This window comes from Maylandia zebra, linkage group LG20 (assembly GCF_041146795.1).
Source record: "Maylandia zebra isolate NMK-2024a linkage group LG20, Mzebra_GT3a, whole genome shotgun sequence".
NCBI classification, from domain to species: domain Eukaryota; kingdom Metazoa; phylum Chordata; class Actinopteri; order Cichliformes; family Cichlidae; genus Maylandia; species Maylandia zebra.
This window is the reverse complement of record NC_135186.1, coordinates 31,867,484-31,881,423: the sequence shown is the minus strand read 5'-3', so window position 1 is coordinate 31,881,423 and position 13,940 is coordinate 31,867,484. Positions and strand designations below refer to the sequence as shown.

The 13,940-nt window shown below is 39.4% G+C and overlaps 1 protein-coding gene across 1 annotated transcript in view; it reads right to left on the bottom strand.

Annotated features, from left to right (window-relative positions):
• atp9a (ATPase phospholipid transporting 9A) overlaps positions 1 to 13,197 on the bottom strand; it is a 35,167-nt gene extending 21,970 nt beyond the window's left edge. The window contains exons 1-13 of the mRNA XM_004560316.3: positions 13,031 to 13,197; positions 10,538 to 10,682; positions 7,141 to 7,254; positions 6,835 to 6,943; positions 5,758 to 5,816; positions 4,791 to 4,842; positions 3,710 to 3,804; positions 3,329 to 3,409; positions 2,404 to 2,479; positions 1,882 to 1,958; positions 1,494 to 1,654; positions 1,250 to 1,392; positions 535 to 647 (exon numbers count right to left, since the gene is read on the bottom strand). Of these exons, the coding sequence (XP_004560373.1) occupies positions 535 to 647; positions 1,250 to 1,392; positions 1,494 to 1,654; positions 1,882 to 1,958; positions 2,404 to 2,479; positions 3,329 to 3,409; positions 3,710 to 3,804; positions 4,791 to 4,842; positions 5,758 to 5,816; positions 6,835 to 6,943; positions 7,141 to 7,254; positions 10,538 to 10,682; positions 13,031 to 13,098 (1,293 nt within the window). The 5' untranslated portion in view covers positions 13,099 to 13,197. The remainder of the gene's footprint in view (positions 1 to 534; positions 648 to 1,249; positions 1,393 to 1,493; positions 1,655 to 1,881; positions 1,959 to 2,403; positions 2,480 to 3,328; positions 3,410 to 3,709; positions 3,805 to 4,790; positions 4,843 to 5,757; positions 5,817 to 6,834; positions 6,944 to 7,140; positions 7,255 to 10,537; positions 10,683 to 13,030) is intronic.
• Between the last annotated feature and the right edge of the window lie 743 nt (positions 13,198 to 13,940).

The window sequence follows — 13,940 nt, the reverse complement described above, 5'->3', positions numbered from 1 at the left end:
ATCAGTACTGTCAACTTAAAAAAAAAAGATCAAAAAACCATGGGCCACTAGTGACTGAGAGTTTGTGAGGAAGCTGCATTAACACTTGAAATGTTTCACAGACTGAGGAACTAGCTTCTTCATTTCAACAGTTTCCATTATTGCTATGTTAGCAGCCTGTAAACATAACCAGATGTGTAGAGTAAATATGAACTATTTGCTTCTGCATTGTGAATTTGCTATTTTTAGAAGGCTGCATGTTCTCAGGGTTAATGATGGTGTCATTAAAGGAGTCCGGTCAGTGCTTCGCTTGTGGGCTAATCCTGTTTCCTGCTCTACTAACCTCTGGTGTCAAGAGGGATAAAGAATGTCATTTGAGGTCAGGAAGCATTCAGCTGAACAATAATCACAAACTAATACATTTTGTAAAAAAAAAATTGCTTTTTTAATCCTTTCAAGAGCTTTTTAAATTTGAATCTCTTCTTCTGAATACTGGGACACAGTTTGCTCAATTTAGTCACTTTTTCTTCTTAAGATACACATAACACCTTTCACCTGCGTGTAGGCACTGAACACATGGCTCTGTACTTCATCCATTGAGTCCATCCCATATGCCACAGTTCCAAGATGGAGCCGTCTGAACACCATTTCATTTTGGGTAAGAGTTCCTGTTGAAAGTTACATTACAGACATTTAAACAGTAAAAGTTATCACGCTTGACAGCACAAATTATGACCCTATTGTAGAGATTCAATTATCTAACTAACAAACAACAATCAGTCACCTGTAACAGCCACATATGGTGACCAGAAAAATGCCAGAAGCATTTGACACTACACACAACCTCCGTATCCTCACACTTACTTTAAAAGCATTTCTGCCAGTATATCAAAAAGACTTCAGGGGACTTACACATACATTAGTGTGACCTGAAGACCCCGCTGGCCTTATCGCTCTCTGGATGTGGAAATGGCCGATCATTTTATTAGGCATGAGGGCTGTAAATCTGACGAGTAACACCTCCTGCCTGTGGAGGTTCACTGGTGGAGGTGTTATGCTCTAAAGGTGTGTATAGATGAGAGACTTTGATTTTTTATGATTTAAAGGTCCTGTAAGTCTCAGGGAGCAAGAAACCCACCGCATAGCAACGCTGCAGGGTAGGAAACAGCTAAACTCTGTCTTACAGAATACCTCCTAGGAAAATCCTCACCACTTTATCCTCTCGTGTTACTGCTCAACTAGGTCAACAAAAAACAGTATGCTAGGTTACCCGTTTTGTCAGTCAGCAGGTAGGAGATCCGTCCGAGCTGTTCAGGTATGGTGCTTGCCCTCACCACTGTCCCAGGGATCTTTGAGTCTTTCTTAATCATCCAACTGAAAACCATCTTTCCCATATCCAGATTTACACGCAAACTGCATCAGATAAAACAAGGAAGCACGCAATTTTTCATTCCTCACATGTAAATATAACATAGCACTGCAGATGCCATTAAAAAAAGAGCGTTAAGTCGGACCTAATGGGCACAATGTGGGAGAAGAGCAGCAGGAAGCGAAAGATTTGCAGGTACCAACGGCCGGCGAAGTGCTGGAGGGCCACCATGACCAGTGACACCACAACCAGGGCTCCAAACAGGATTTTAGTCAAACAGTTCACCTCTAGGTCAAACAAACCAACCTATAAGAGAAGCAAACATAAAGCATCTACTTACTGTAAATATAAAAGATCTGTGTACTGACAAAATGCAAATGTAAATAAGTGAAGCAACAAATTAATTTATCTGAATAATTAAGTTAAATCCAATCACACATATACTGTATAAAAAAACACATACTAGGAAAAACACCTTCATGCAATTAAATGATCAGACTTCTGTCTTCCAGCTCTGGCTTACACTACTGTACCTTGTGCCTAGGGTTGGAGGTGTTCATGACACTGCGCAGCTCCTTGCCTGTGTAAATCACGACCCCCACCACTGTGCCTGGAGTAAGTGAGGCAGAGACAAAAAAAAGACCAAAAAAAACGGCCTCAGGGCAATATAGTAAAGGTACAACATAAAACACAGCATGTCAGGAAGACGTTTTCCAGACTTATAATCTTGACATGAATAGATTTTTCCAAATGAAGAATGACATTTTGAATGGAGGACGCAGATTTCTAATTGCTTAATGAACAACACATGCTTGTGCCGGTTAAAGTGGATTCACTCTCCCACAGACGAAGCACACTTTCTTTACAATTATAGTTAGCGGTGCCTCTGCTTTTTTAGAAAGGGCTACCTCATTGGGCTTTTTTCCAGAGTGTAGATTTGATTAGATACACCATCAAATCAACAGCTATGAAGGATCAGTGCTTTAGTGAACACGCAGGTCCTGGTTACTTGGATATTAACAGCTTTATAGATGTACCACCAGTCAGATATTTACCAGAGGCAATAACAGTGCTCGCCCACAGGGTGTTTTCAATGCTGAGGCTTTCATTAACTGGTGGGTCTCCATCTTCCTGTAACAGTTGATACAACAGACATGCAGAATGATTACTAAGGACAGAAACCAGCTCGTCTCTGCTTCTCCTAATTGAGCCACAGATAACCTATTAATCGGTTTTATCATTCAATGTTTTAGTAGTCAGCTGAGACTGAAGAAGTCACTTGGATGAGTGACGAAACATTTCTCCCACAAAACGCTACGTCAGATGAACAGAATCAACTTTTGGAGATTTACTTACCTGGATGATTGAGCATGCATCAAGACATTCAATGTTTTAGAACATATAACACAGCAAGCGCTAGGGAGTTAAATTTGGACTCTTTTACTTGTTGGGGTGTGCTATATGTTAAGAGTTTTGCAGGATTTCAACTTTTTATCGATGTAGCTGAGTGATTGTTGCAGTGGGGTCCTCAAACGCTTTAAGGAAACTCATTTTTAAGTCTGATCTAATATCTATTCAACCATTTATCAAATTCAGGATTGCTGAAACTGGAGCCTAATCCAGCTATCACTGGGCGACAGGCGAGGTACAATCTGGAGAGGTCACTATTGTATCACAGCTCCTGATCTAAAATAAGACATTCAACAACTTAAAAGTGTCACTTTCACAGTTTTTATAGATGAAACCAATAAATTGTGTTCTATAAGACAACAATTGAGAGCACAAATACACTTCAATGAGCATCTTTCTTTCTGCATGCTTCTGTTGAGGGGTATTTAACAACACTGATATCACTGTACTCAGTTCAGCACGGTTTCTGTTACAGCTCGAGCATAAAAGTGACAAAGACTCAGATGTTGGAGATGAGATTAACATGTCTGAAGGGAGATTAGGGTTCAGCGTAACAATGCAACCACTTACCCTGGTAAAGGTTCCGATAAAGTTGTGGATATCAATGTTTGGCTCTTCTGCATACACGTATGATCTGATTTGGAGAAGGTCCTGTGAGAGATTAGACAACATGACTTAAAATTACCTGAAGAAGAAAAGAAAAGGCTTTACAAGTCCTACATGGTGCAGAACATTGTACATGCAACAATTATTAATGAATTTAATGTTTAGATTGCATACTTAACTTAGCATGTAGTGGCTAAATAAAAGACTTGTTTCTCTCAGTTCAAATTACTCTTGTATTTATTAGTTGTTATAAAAAAAAAAGAAAAAGAGAAACAACAACAGGGCAAACATTCAGTTTCCAGTCGAATCGTTACTGCCAGCCTCCATCTACAGTTTACAACTCACGCCAGCAGTTGGTAGTCTCTGCGTGCAGGCCACTGGGAGGCGTAGTTTCCAGTCCGTCTCTCCATCAAGCTGGTCAGTCCGCAGGAAACAGGAGCCTGGAAAAGAGAGGACAAGAGCTGCTACTGACGCCATATGAAAACAGTCACCTCTAGGGGGCAACAACAGAAAGGTTTTTATTTCAAAGAAGGAAACTCATAAGCTCCATTATTGATCACTTCACTGCCTACAGCAGATTATCAACCATACTGAAGGCTAGACTGCGAGTTCATCATATTCTCATCTTTTCTAATAAACATCAATTTTTTAAGTTAATGTTATGTGTGAATTTATTTTAACATGGGGTCACAGATGAACACTGACTACTGGGAACAGGATTGAGCAGTTTATTGCTGTTGGGGTAGAAGTGGAAGCGTCTACCAGACCCCTTCCCCCCCACTGGCCAGCATGAGTCATCCTGCCCAAAACTCTAAATCCTATCCTAGGCCCTTCATAATTGACCTAATGGCCTCCACATGGAATGGGAGATAACCGAGCACTATTTCCAGTAAAACAAAGTTGATGTTTTTCTTCCCCCAACAGGAAGACGCAACAACAACAAGCATGTAGCGTTTCTTTCTTAGTCACATTTGGATTTCTAGGCTATAAATAAAACAGCAGCAGCCTGTGCATTTCAATTTAAACCGCCTTAGTCAATGTTTGGTGTCATCTCCCACAAATGATACACTAATCCATATTTGATTATTCAGATGAGGGATCTTCCCCTCTTGTCTTCTTTTTGTTCTTTGCATTTGATTTTTTTTTGTGTCCCTTGATTTTCCTTTTCATTATCTTCTCATTTGAAAGACAAAATTAGTCAGAGACAAAGATGAAAATCAAACAATGTTTTGTCTATGTGGCCGTGGCAACTCGCCACAATAACTTTGAGTGATAACTTAGTAGTGGTCACGGTTCCGATTTATACAATGTAGGACTTCCTGTCGCAGCTCAGGGCTAATCCCTGCACCTCAGCGCCTTTTTAAACAACTCATTTCCCCAGCCGGCCTGTTGTGGATATATGGATGAATGACCGGCAGATGTTTACCATTTCTTTCAGAGGTCCTTAGAAAGATCATGTCAGCAGGAACACGCTGGTTCTACAAAGAAAGGCAGAAAGAAAAAAAATGGCGTGAACCTTACATCCTGATTCTATACTTTCCTTCTACCTCCTTATGCTCTTGTGACTTTTTTTCACTTCATGTGCCACATTACCAACAGTCAGTCAGTCAAAAATATTAAGCCCCTCAGCAAATCATTCTGTCATGGCCCTAAAAGGACCCAAGCCAGCTTTTACACTCAGCCTGACCCGGCCATTTCACTCAAGATATTACACATTAAATTCACATGACCGCTTTGGCAAAATCTAACTGTTTAGATTTAGTTCACGTGATTAATAGCAGTTTAACAAAGCAAGTCGCATGGCTTTTCAAAGTGAGATTTATTTGAAAACTTTTGCCATCACCTCCACCGATGACTTTGTGAATTGTAACCCAGATGACTCGGAATCACTCGGTCATATTAGCAAAATGTGTAGGACAACATGTGTGACCTTTCCCTCAACTGCACTTAATGAGTGATTCAGAGAGAAGCCCTCCGCTGGAAACTGAAGACAGAACGCGCTTCTCACATTTCATGTACAAAGACCTCAGGGACTCCAGTCTGTCCGCGAGGGGAGCAACACAGCAGATCCAAAACTCACACAGATATCGAACTAGAAACTATAAATGAAATCTCGAGATAAAACTAAAGCGCTTAATTGAATTTGTATTTCAGATCTAATTAAAAGGCATTTCATGTTCACATATGCCACGCGCGCATCGAGTCTGACAGGCCGACACTCAGCATTGATCACAAGATTACAAAATCTTTACTAACTCTTTTCACCTCAGTCACCAGCGGAGCACAGAAGATTAACAACCCCCTCATTACTAGCTGTCATATAAACGGTAACTTGACAGGTCTAAAAAGCAAAACTATTCACAGATGTGGATGAAAAAAAAACTTCAACAAACCTTTTCCACAATTATTAGATCACCAACTTGAATGCCGCTGCTTTTAACCTTCACAGTGCCTGAAATACAGAAGAAAACATAAAGTTAAGTGTTTGGCAAGTTTGAATGTTGATTAAAGTCTCACATACACAAAGCTATTTGAAACTTTTACGTGAGTCATGTAGTTAAGAATTTAAATGGAATCTAGACCACCCAACATTTAGATTTTTGTCTTAAAAGTTTCCCTAATTATAAGCTAGTGAGAGAATGTGGTATTTTTTCAGCAAATATGTCTTCACAAAACCCAGACCTCTGGGCGAATTGCATGGCTCACTAGTCACCTGAGTGAATCTGGGAAAGTAAGTCTCCATGAAGATTTGAAAGAATGCTGGGGGAGTTGAGCCTTTTCTTTCATTCCACTTGGAATGAACGGCAAAATTGTTTGGAAGAGATCACTGACCCTTGAACTCTGCCGTGACCTCTGAGCTTTGCATATGTAAGACATTAAAGCACATTAATATCGCTATGCATTCGGGTTCATGGAACTTTACTCTACAAATGCATTTTACATTTTACACGCTAACACAAAAAAGACCTATTCGGTAACACTTCACACCACAGCTTTTAGCAGAAAAGCATTAAGTGATGAAATGTTCTAGATGGTTTTGACTGATCATATGGCAATAGCTCATGCACGTGTATTCATAAACATACAATTTAAAGGAACTTAGACAAAATAACTGCAACCAGTACACCGAGTTCTGACACCATAAAGTTTCTATAAACCACAAAATATGCAGAGGGGCTGCCACCATGGAGGCAACCAGTCATTGTGTTTATGGGTAAAACAAGCTGCCACATCAAAGAGGCAAAGTGATGGAAACCACAAGAGGTCCCATGCTTTTTATTGCTGGTAGCACTTTATACCAAGGCCTCTTATGTACACTTTTACATCTCTGCTTTGAATTACCCACCATTTCCCCCAGCCCCAATAAGTTTTAACAGGACCAACCTCCTACAGTTAATAGACATGTTTGCTAAGAAAACAAAAATGCAACACAGAAATCGACGCAGGTAAAACCTGCTTTCAGTTCTTACCTCTTGTTGAAAGCTTGCTGTAAATCTGAGAGTTCACTTCTTTGTCTCGAAGGTAGCACCTAATTTCTTCAATTGCCTCTCGCATGATGGTAATGATCAAAACAAGACCCTGGAGAGTGACAAGTCACAGTGAAAAAGTAACTAATAAAGTTTATGTGAGTGCTGCAACCGTGGAAGTGAAAAGAAATAGCTAAACCTTAATTTTCAGCAAAAGTACATTTTAAAAAAGCATTGAAGAGGAACACAAATAATGGAAAATGAAGCTGATTGACCTTAATGATTAACAGTAAGTGAAATGCCACATACCAGAGGGACCCAGTAGGTGTAGAGAGCACCTAAGCGTAACTCCTCGACAAATTGAGAGCAGGCCAAAAGCAAAAAGTACAAGTTGAAGAAGTACTTGAACTGATTGAACAGCACCTGAGAACAAAAAGGCAAAGGATCAAGAGTGAAATATTCACAGTTTCGCAAAGCAATGTGCATATGGAGGCTGTTGTTGAATATACACGATTTTCAGTTTCTGGCTTTCCCACAAAGAATAATAACCAGGACTGTGACAAACAGAATTCCAAGTATTATTTTAAGTAGGGTTTAGGAGCTTCATGGTGTAGTACACATTTGCCTAGCAAGCAAAAAATCCCTAGTTGGATCCCGAGAGGAGGCACAAATCCCCCGGGGGCTGCATTAGGAAGGGCATCTAGTGTAAAAATCTGCTAAAATGCTGCTCAGGTATGAGGACCTCTTGTGAATAAGGGAGTAGATAAAAGCAGCTTTCATATTAAATAGGGTTTAATTTACCCAAAAATAACATGTGCTGCCATTTCCCAGAAAACAAAACAAAACAGGAAAATGCTCACTCACTGCCTCAACCATACACCAATGTCACAACCTTCCCCCTCAAAAGTCTACTTTCCTGCTTGACAGTATGTGACTTAATAGAGAATTTATTTGTCATCTGATCATCAATGAAAATGCCTTTGAGTATGCCTGAAGGATTTTTTTTGTAGTTTCTTTCCGTTATCTTTAGTTTTGTGTAACAAGTATAATATGTTATTTAAAACAAATCTGTTTTCACTGCAGTTCCTCTAATGACCACTTGAGGCTGGCTACAAAAGCGAGTCATTTCCCATCTTAAAAATTACATTACAAAGTACGTTTACAAGCTTGAACAAAAACTGGTTATGGTCTCAACCAGTAGCTTTTCCTCCATAACAAATGTGTGCTGCATGAATCTTTTAATAACACATCCATATTGGATGCTGCTAAGTCTTAAAATCCCAGCTGTGGAGTCTTTGATTGTCAAGTGTGCCCACACAAGCAGCTATAGCTGATTGCTGTCTCCTTGGCCTCATCTCAGTTAATTCACTGAGCAGAACCTCACTTCTACTTTTAACAGGATTTTCTGGCAAACACTATGAGCTGCTTTGTCATACAGCTTATCCAGTAAGTTTGTGATTCAGCTTTGTTGAGCGATACCCTTGTATTTTATCGGTCTTCTACTTTTATAAATCATCAGGTATCTGCATCAGTACTTTTTACTCATCCAGTTTACAAATGCAGCACTTAGCACTCCACCCTCTCTTGCAAACATGATGATTTTTAGCCTTAGAAAACGACAATGGGCGCATCCAAAACACTAAAAATAAGGCCTCAAAATGTGGACTCGCCACCAATTAGGTGACGTCACGGACGCTGGATTCATCTTTCACTATTACTGACATGCAGCACCCAGCAAGACATTGTTCTCTCTAACGGAAATGCTCTCTTGGTTGAGATGACGATGCAATCTGAGTATACCAGCGCATAGGAAGACCACTAGCTGTGAGTTTGCTGGCCTATTATCTTCAGTAGTCTTCCTTTGCCATAAATTGGGACAGTCAGACATCACCTGGATCTTTTCCACATAGCTGGCAGGTTAAAAAGCATTGAATGTCTGACCGTTTGTGTAATTACACGAATATTACCTCTGTCCGAGAATGTCTAGAACAGCCTGGAGATGCAGTAGAGACAGCTAAAGGCTTGCCTTTTAGAAAATGCAACAACACAGAGTTGAAAGTGGCAAAAATAGCAGTTTAACTGGCAATATGTTAACACGCTAAATTAATAAAGAATGAAAATGATCTGACACTGCAATCGTATCCTTTTGAGTGAATTAAAAATCAAAGTTAAAAGATGTTAATCTAGAACTAAAAACACCACAATTAACTGCAACATTGTCCACATTTACACACAATATTCGAAAAAACCAACTACAGACGTAGCATTGCAGCAAATCTGGCAGCATCTATAGGTGTATAATTTCACAGCTCATATAAGCATCTCACGCACCCTTACTAAAGAAGTACACTTTTCAGTTAGGCGTACAAATCTTTTCATGAACCAACAGATATGGAGCAATGTGCAAACACATATGGCTACTTTTCATCTGCCAGCGTCAGTCTAAAATTCAACACACACACTACAGCTTTGCTCAGTTTCATTACCATCAGCGTGTGAGATTACTACCAGAAAAACTTTTCCTCTAAGAGGAAAGCACATGAGCAACAAATATGTTTTAAATATGATCTAGAGAAAAGAAGTTCTTCACATGAACCAAAGTAAATAAAAAGCATCTTGATTTGCAATGCAAAAAGGCTTTGCTCTTGTCTTTTGCTTTACAAACAAATCTGAGCTACTTTCAACGTCTGACTCCATAAGCAAAAATAAGATCTTAAGACAACTGAATGCCTGGAAAACAAATGCATATGTAAATAAGTTAGGGAAAATACAAAAATCAAAGGCACATAGCTCGGTAACTGCCTTCCATGCAATATCCAACCAAAGTCACATCTGTCACGCAATATCAAGAAAGTGCTTGTATAAGACCTGGTGCTGCGCAGGCGCTGGTCAGCTGGTAGCTGAAACTATGATGCATCTCTCATTCATTCGAATATGCAACATTGTACTGTTTAAAAATGGCAAATTATCTCTTTATACTACTTAGACGCAATCGGAATAAAGTAATTAATATTGAATTCACAAACCAAGCCCGTCCTGCATATCAGGGCTAAGACCGCACAAACAGTGCATCTCTCATATCCTCACATGTATCATCCAATGTTTTGGGTTAGGTTTAGTGTAAGCATAAAGACAGACTACAGTACTCTTATAGGAAACTAAAGAACCAAAAAAGCACTTGTCATTCATAAGGACCTGATCTTATCTGGAGATGCATCACTCGGTCACTTTCTTTATAGTCAGCTGTTTTTATAAAACAAACACTTCACTCTTTTCTGCTTTTTTTTATTGCTTACTCCTGTAAAAGTGACTTTTGGTTGATTAACAAAACATGACATTAAATACTCACAGTTGGTTATGGTGGATGAACCCAGATTACACCCTACTCTATTTAGTGTTTTTATTAATACTGTCATTTTTCAACCAATGCTAAAAATAACTACTAGCTGCAGGCCAAACTAAACCAAACCTGATACTCTGAAGAAGGATAATTTGAAATGAGCATCAATGCCTTGCATACTTACATTACAAGCAACCAACAGGGAGGATTTAAAAAATATCAATTAAGACAGACATATCCTATGATGCTCTGAAAATGTGCCGATCAAACAGACAGTGAATCATGACCAGGAGGAAAGAGCTGGATGACGGCTTCGGGGGGTTAAACAAAGGGCAGGTGAAGCGGTGACCTTTGACTGGCACTAACCCCAGGCAGGAAGGTGAAGAAGTTGTACTTCTGGTTGTTAATGACATTCCTGGGGTACCTCTGCTCCCTTTTTTCTGGGTGGCCGAGCCACACGGTGCGGGGACGGAAGTCACCCATGCCACAGCATCTCGACCACGGGCAGCACCTGAGAGGAGGAGGAGATGGAAGACACAAGTAACACTTCACATTTAATTCCAGTGTTTGATTCTGTAGTAAGGATGCAAAGACAAAGACTATTATGTGACGAAAAGACAATTAATATTTGGGAAGTATTTGAATTCACTCTCCACACCCTGAGAGAGCTGCATTGAGGTAACCCTAATGAATTTCCTCTCACATCTTCTTGTTAATGTGTTGCTTATTGTAGCCAAATCCCACAGCGCACACTGCACTGAGCTACAGACCCATGACCAAAGGTGTCTGGAAAGATCATGCCGTGAAAAATAAATATTAACTTTATCTTGGAAAAGCTGGTCACTCCCTTCAGACTAAGAAAACAAAGCATTTCGTAAAATCCAACGAACAGCTCAGTGGCTTTGCGATTAATAATTGAACCTAACTGTAAACAACATATTTGACTTTTATGGCAGATGACTCAAGTCTTAGATGCCAACAATATCCTGTCTGCCAGGCCTGACAAATTAAAAGAAAAACATCATAGCACCGTAGCAATAATTCAACAACCCTGCAGTGATAATATTTACGTCACTTGGAACCAAGTAGACCCCCTCATACTTGCAGACATAGAAAGAATAAACATGGAAAGCATAACACAGGCCATTAATCTGACTTTGGTGCAATGGCAATTCAAACCCACCCATCCAGACAATTTAAATTGTATTTGTTATGCAATACTGTGTTTCCTAATTAACTGTTTAGAGTAGTATCAGGCATATATAATGAGCAGTCATTATGCTAACCTGTGAAAAGTAGCTAAAACACCCAAGCTGACATATTCAAAATGTTCTCCCTTATGTTAATGAGTGTTACATGTACGTGTTATCAAAATACAGGTTAGTACTGTATATCAACTGATTATTTTTCTAATGCTTTTTAGTCTTTCTGTATAATTCTATATTTACATCAACCGTTAGAGTGGCTGTTTATTCACTAATAAATGGGACACCTAAATGTGGACTGTTATCAGCAATGAGATGACCTTTCCTGATGTCGGCTGCCATGTTTATCCGTTGTGCTGGATGAACTATGTGCCGGAACAAAGTTCAAAGATAGCGTGATGGAGAGATGAAAGACTTATATTAATTATTTTTTTCTCATATTATTTTTTAACCTTTTTTCACAAATGGGGGAAACAAACAATCCGCCCAATCCCGAATTTTTAATACAAATTAAATGTGTAAGTGCTTTATACAGAGCTCTCCCACTCCATCAGTGTTTTTATAAAGACCCACTCGACCTCCTGAGACACAGCACCGACTAGTTTGTTGATATCTTTAATTTAAAAAATTACTAAGGAGCTTTACAAAGAAAGTCATGATCCACCTTTGCTTAAAGGCTCTAGATTATTTAGTTAATGGAAAACAACAAAATCTCTTTATGTAACATAATCTCAAAAACACAGAGCTCATAAACAACAAGAAGCAGATAGGCATAATGTTTTGGGCATCCACTGGAATGTGTGTGAATGTTAGACAGAAAGCAAATGAAACTAAAACCTCAATCATTTTACTTTATTACACCAAATCCAACGTATACGTGTTTCTTTGATATCATTAAAGACTTATGCAAGGCCCTCAAATGTCTTATTCAAGTGTGCTATACAAATAAACCCTCGCCTTGGCATGCCTCACTCTGTAGGAGGCAAAGAAAGTGCACTGGCTGCACTAATGGTCACTATATATCACACTGCCAGCTAGAAATCATACACCCATCATCCTTGTATATATGCAGGCCTTTATTTCTGCAACATCATAGCTCGTTCGAGGATCTTGGGTCTTTATAACAGGAGGTGACATCACCATGGCAGCCTGATCAGTCTGCTGGAAGCATTTCAGCACTGTGTCTCTCCACTTTCTCCATCATTATTTCTTAGGCCTGCCCCTTTTTGTGGTGGTCAAATAACACTACAGAGGATCACTTCGTCCGTATGTAAAAATTAGGGGCAGAATGTATTTAAATCAGGGCAGACAGCCTGAACTTAATGTCAGGCGAGCAAATATTGACAATGGGCGTTAATATGCACTTGCTACTGCAACCCCGGAACAAGGATGTGTCCGGTTAACATTAGCCGTTTCAAAGCTACAATGAATAGCTACATCATATTTATTAGTACATCTACGGGCTGCTCGTCCTTATGTTTCCCTCCGTACTGATATATTTTACCCAGAAAGCTGCTTAGCTGGTTTCTGAGACAATGTCGACGCGCTCCTGTAAACACTTTTAACCGCTACAGTGACAGCAGGAGATGCGACGAGCGAAGCACGTAAACAAATGGCTTCACAGTGATAATACCGAGCTGTATAACGCCCTTACCCATTTCTGTGTTTACTGTCGTGTCTTTTCGGTCGCCTCACGGGTTGTAGAGGGATATTGTCGGTCATTCCTGCAGCCCCTTGTCGCGGGTGGAAGCTGGAAGGAGTCCGCTTGGCTGTGGAGCTGCTGGGCGGAGGCTTCCCTGAGTGACAGCTGGGACAGTGCTACACCAAGCAAACCAATCTTCCACTGGAGTACTATACCACACTCGTGTCATTAATAATTACTTATTGTATTATTTTTTCAAATAAGGTGTTTTAGTTTTAATAGTATAGTACTAGTAATAGTATTTTTTTTTTCAATGGGGTGGCACAGGAAAGACCAAAAACGAACGAGACACAGTGAGGAGTACAGGAAATCCAGGACACATTACATTAGAAATAAATACAGTAAAAAATATATATATTTTAAAGAAAATCGAGAGAGACAAAAAATTTTAGCAAACAGTTATCAAGTGAAATTTGGCACTAAAAAGTTTAAATAGCTGAATTAAGTGTCATAGATTTTATTTGACATTAAAATAAACAAGCTGTTGAATTTCATACAGTATTTCTGGATTGTCTTGACTGAGGAGTCTTCTCTTTTTAATCAAAAATTATTGGCTTTATTATTAACTCTTCCAACCCCTTGTTTTTTCCTTTTTCATTATTTCTGTCATTTTTCTGACATGTTGATAGGACCATCTCAAGGACTGCTGCTCTGATACTCAGCTGTACAATATCTTTTACTTGATAAATGTTTATATGTTTATTAAAATGTTATCGTTTTAATTTCAATGCTACCTGATGACTGCAAAGCCTGCAGCAAAGCAGCCCCAAACCATGTTGTTCTCTCCACTGTGCTTTACAGTTGGGGTATGGTTTGGGTGACAGTAAGGCTTTTCTCCAAACACAGGTTTGTGCAGTTTTTA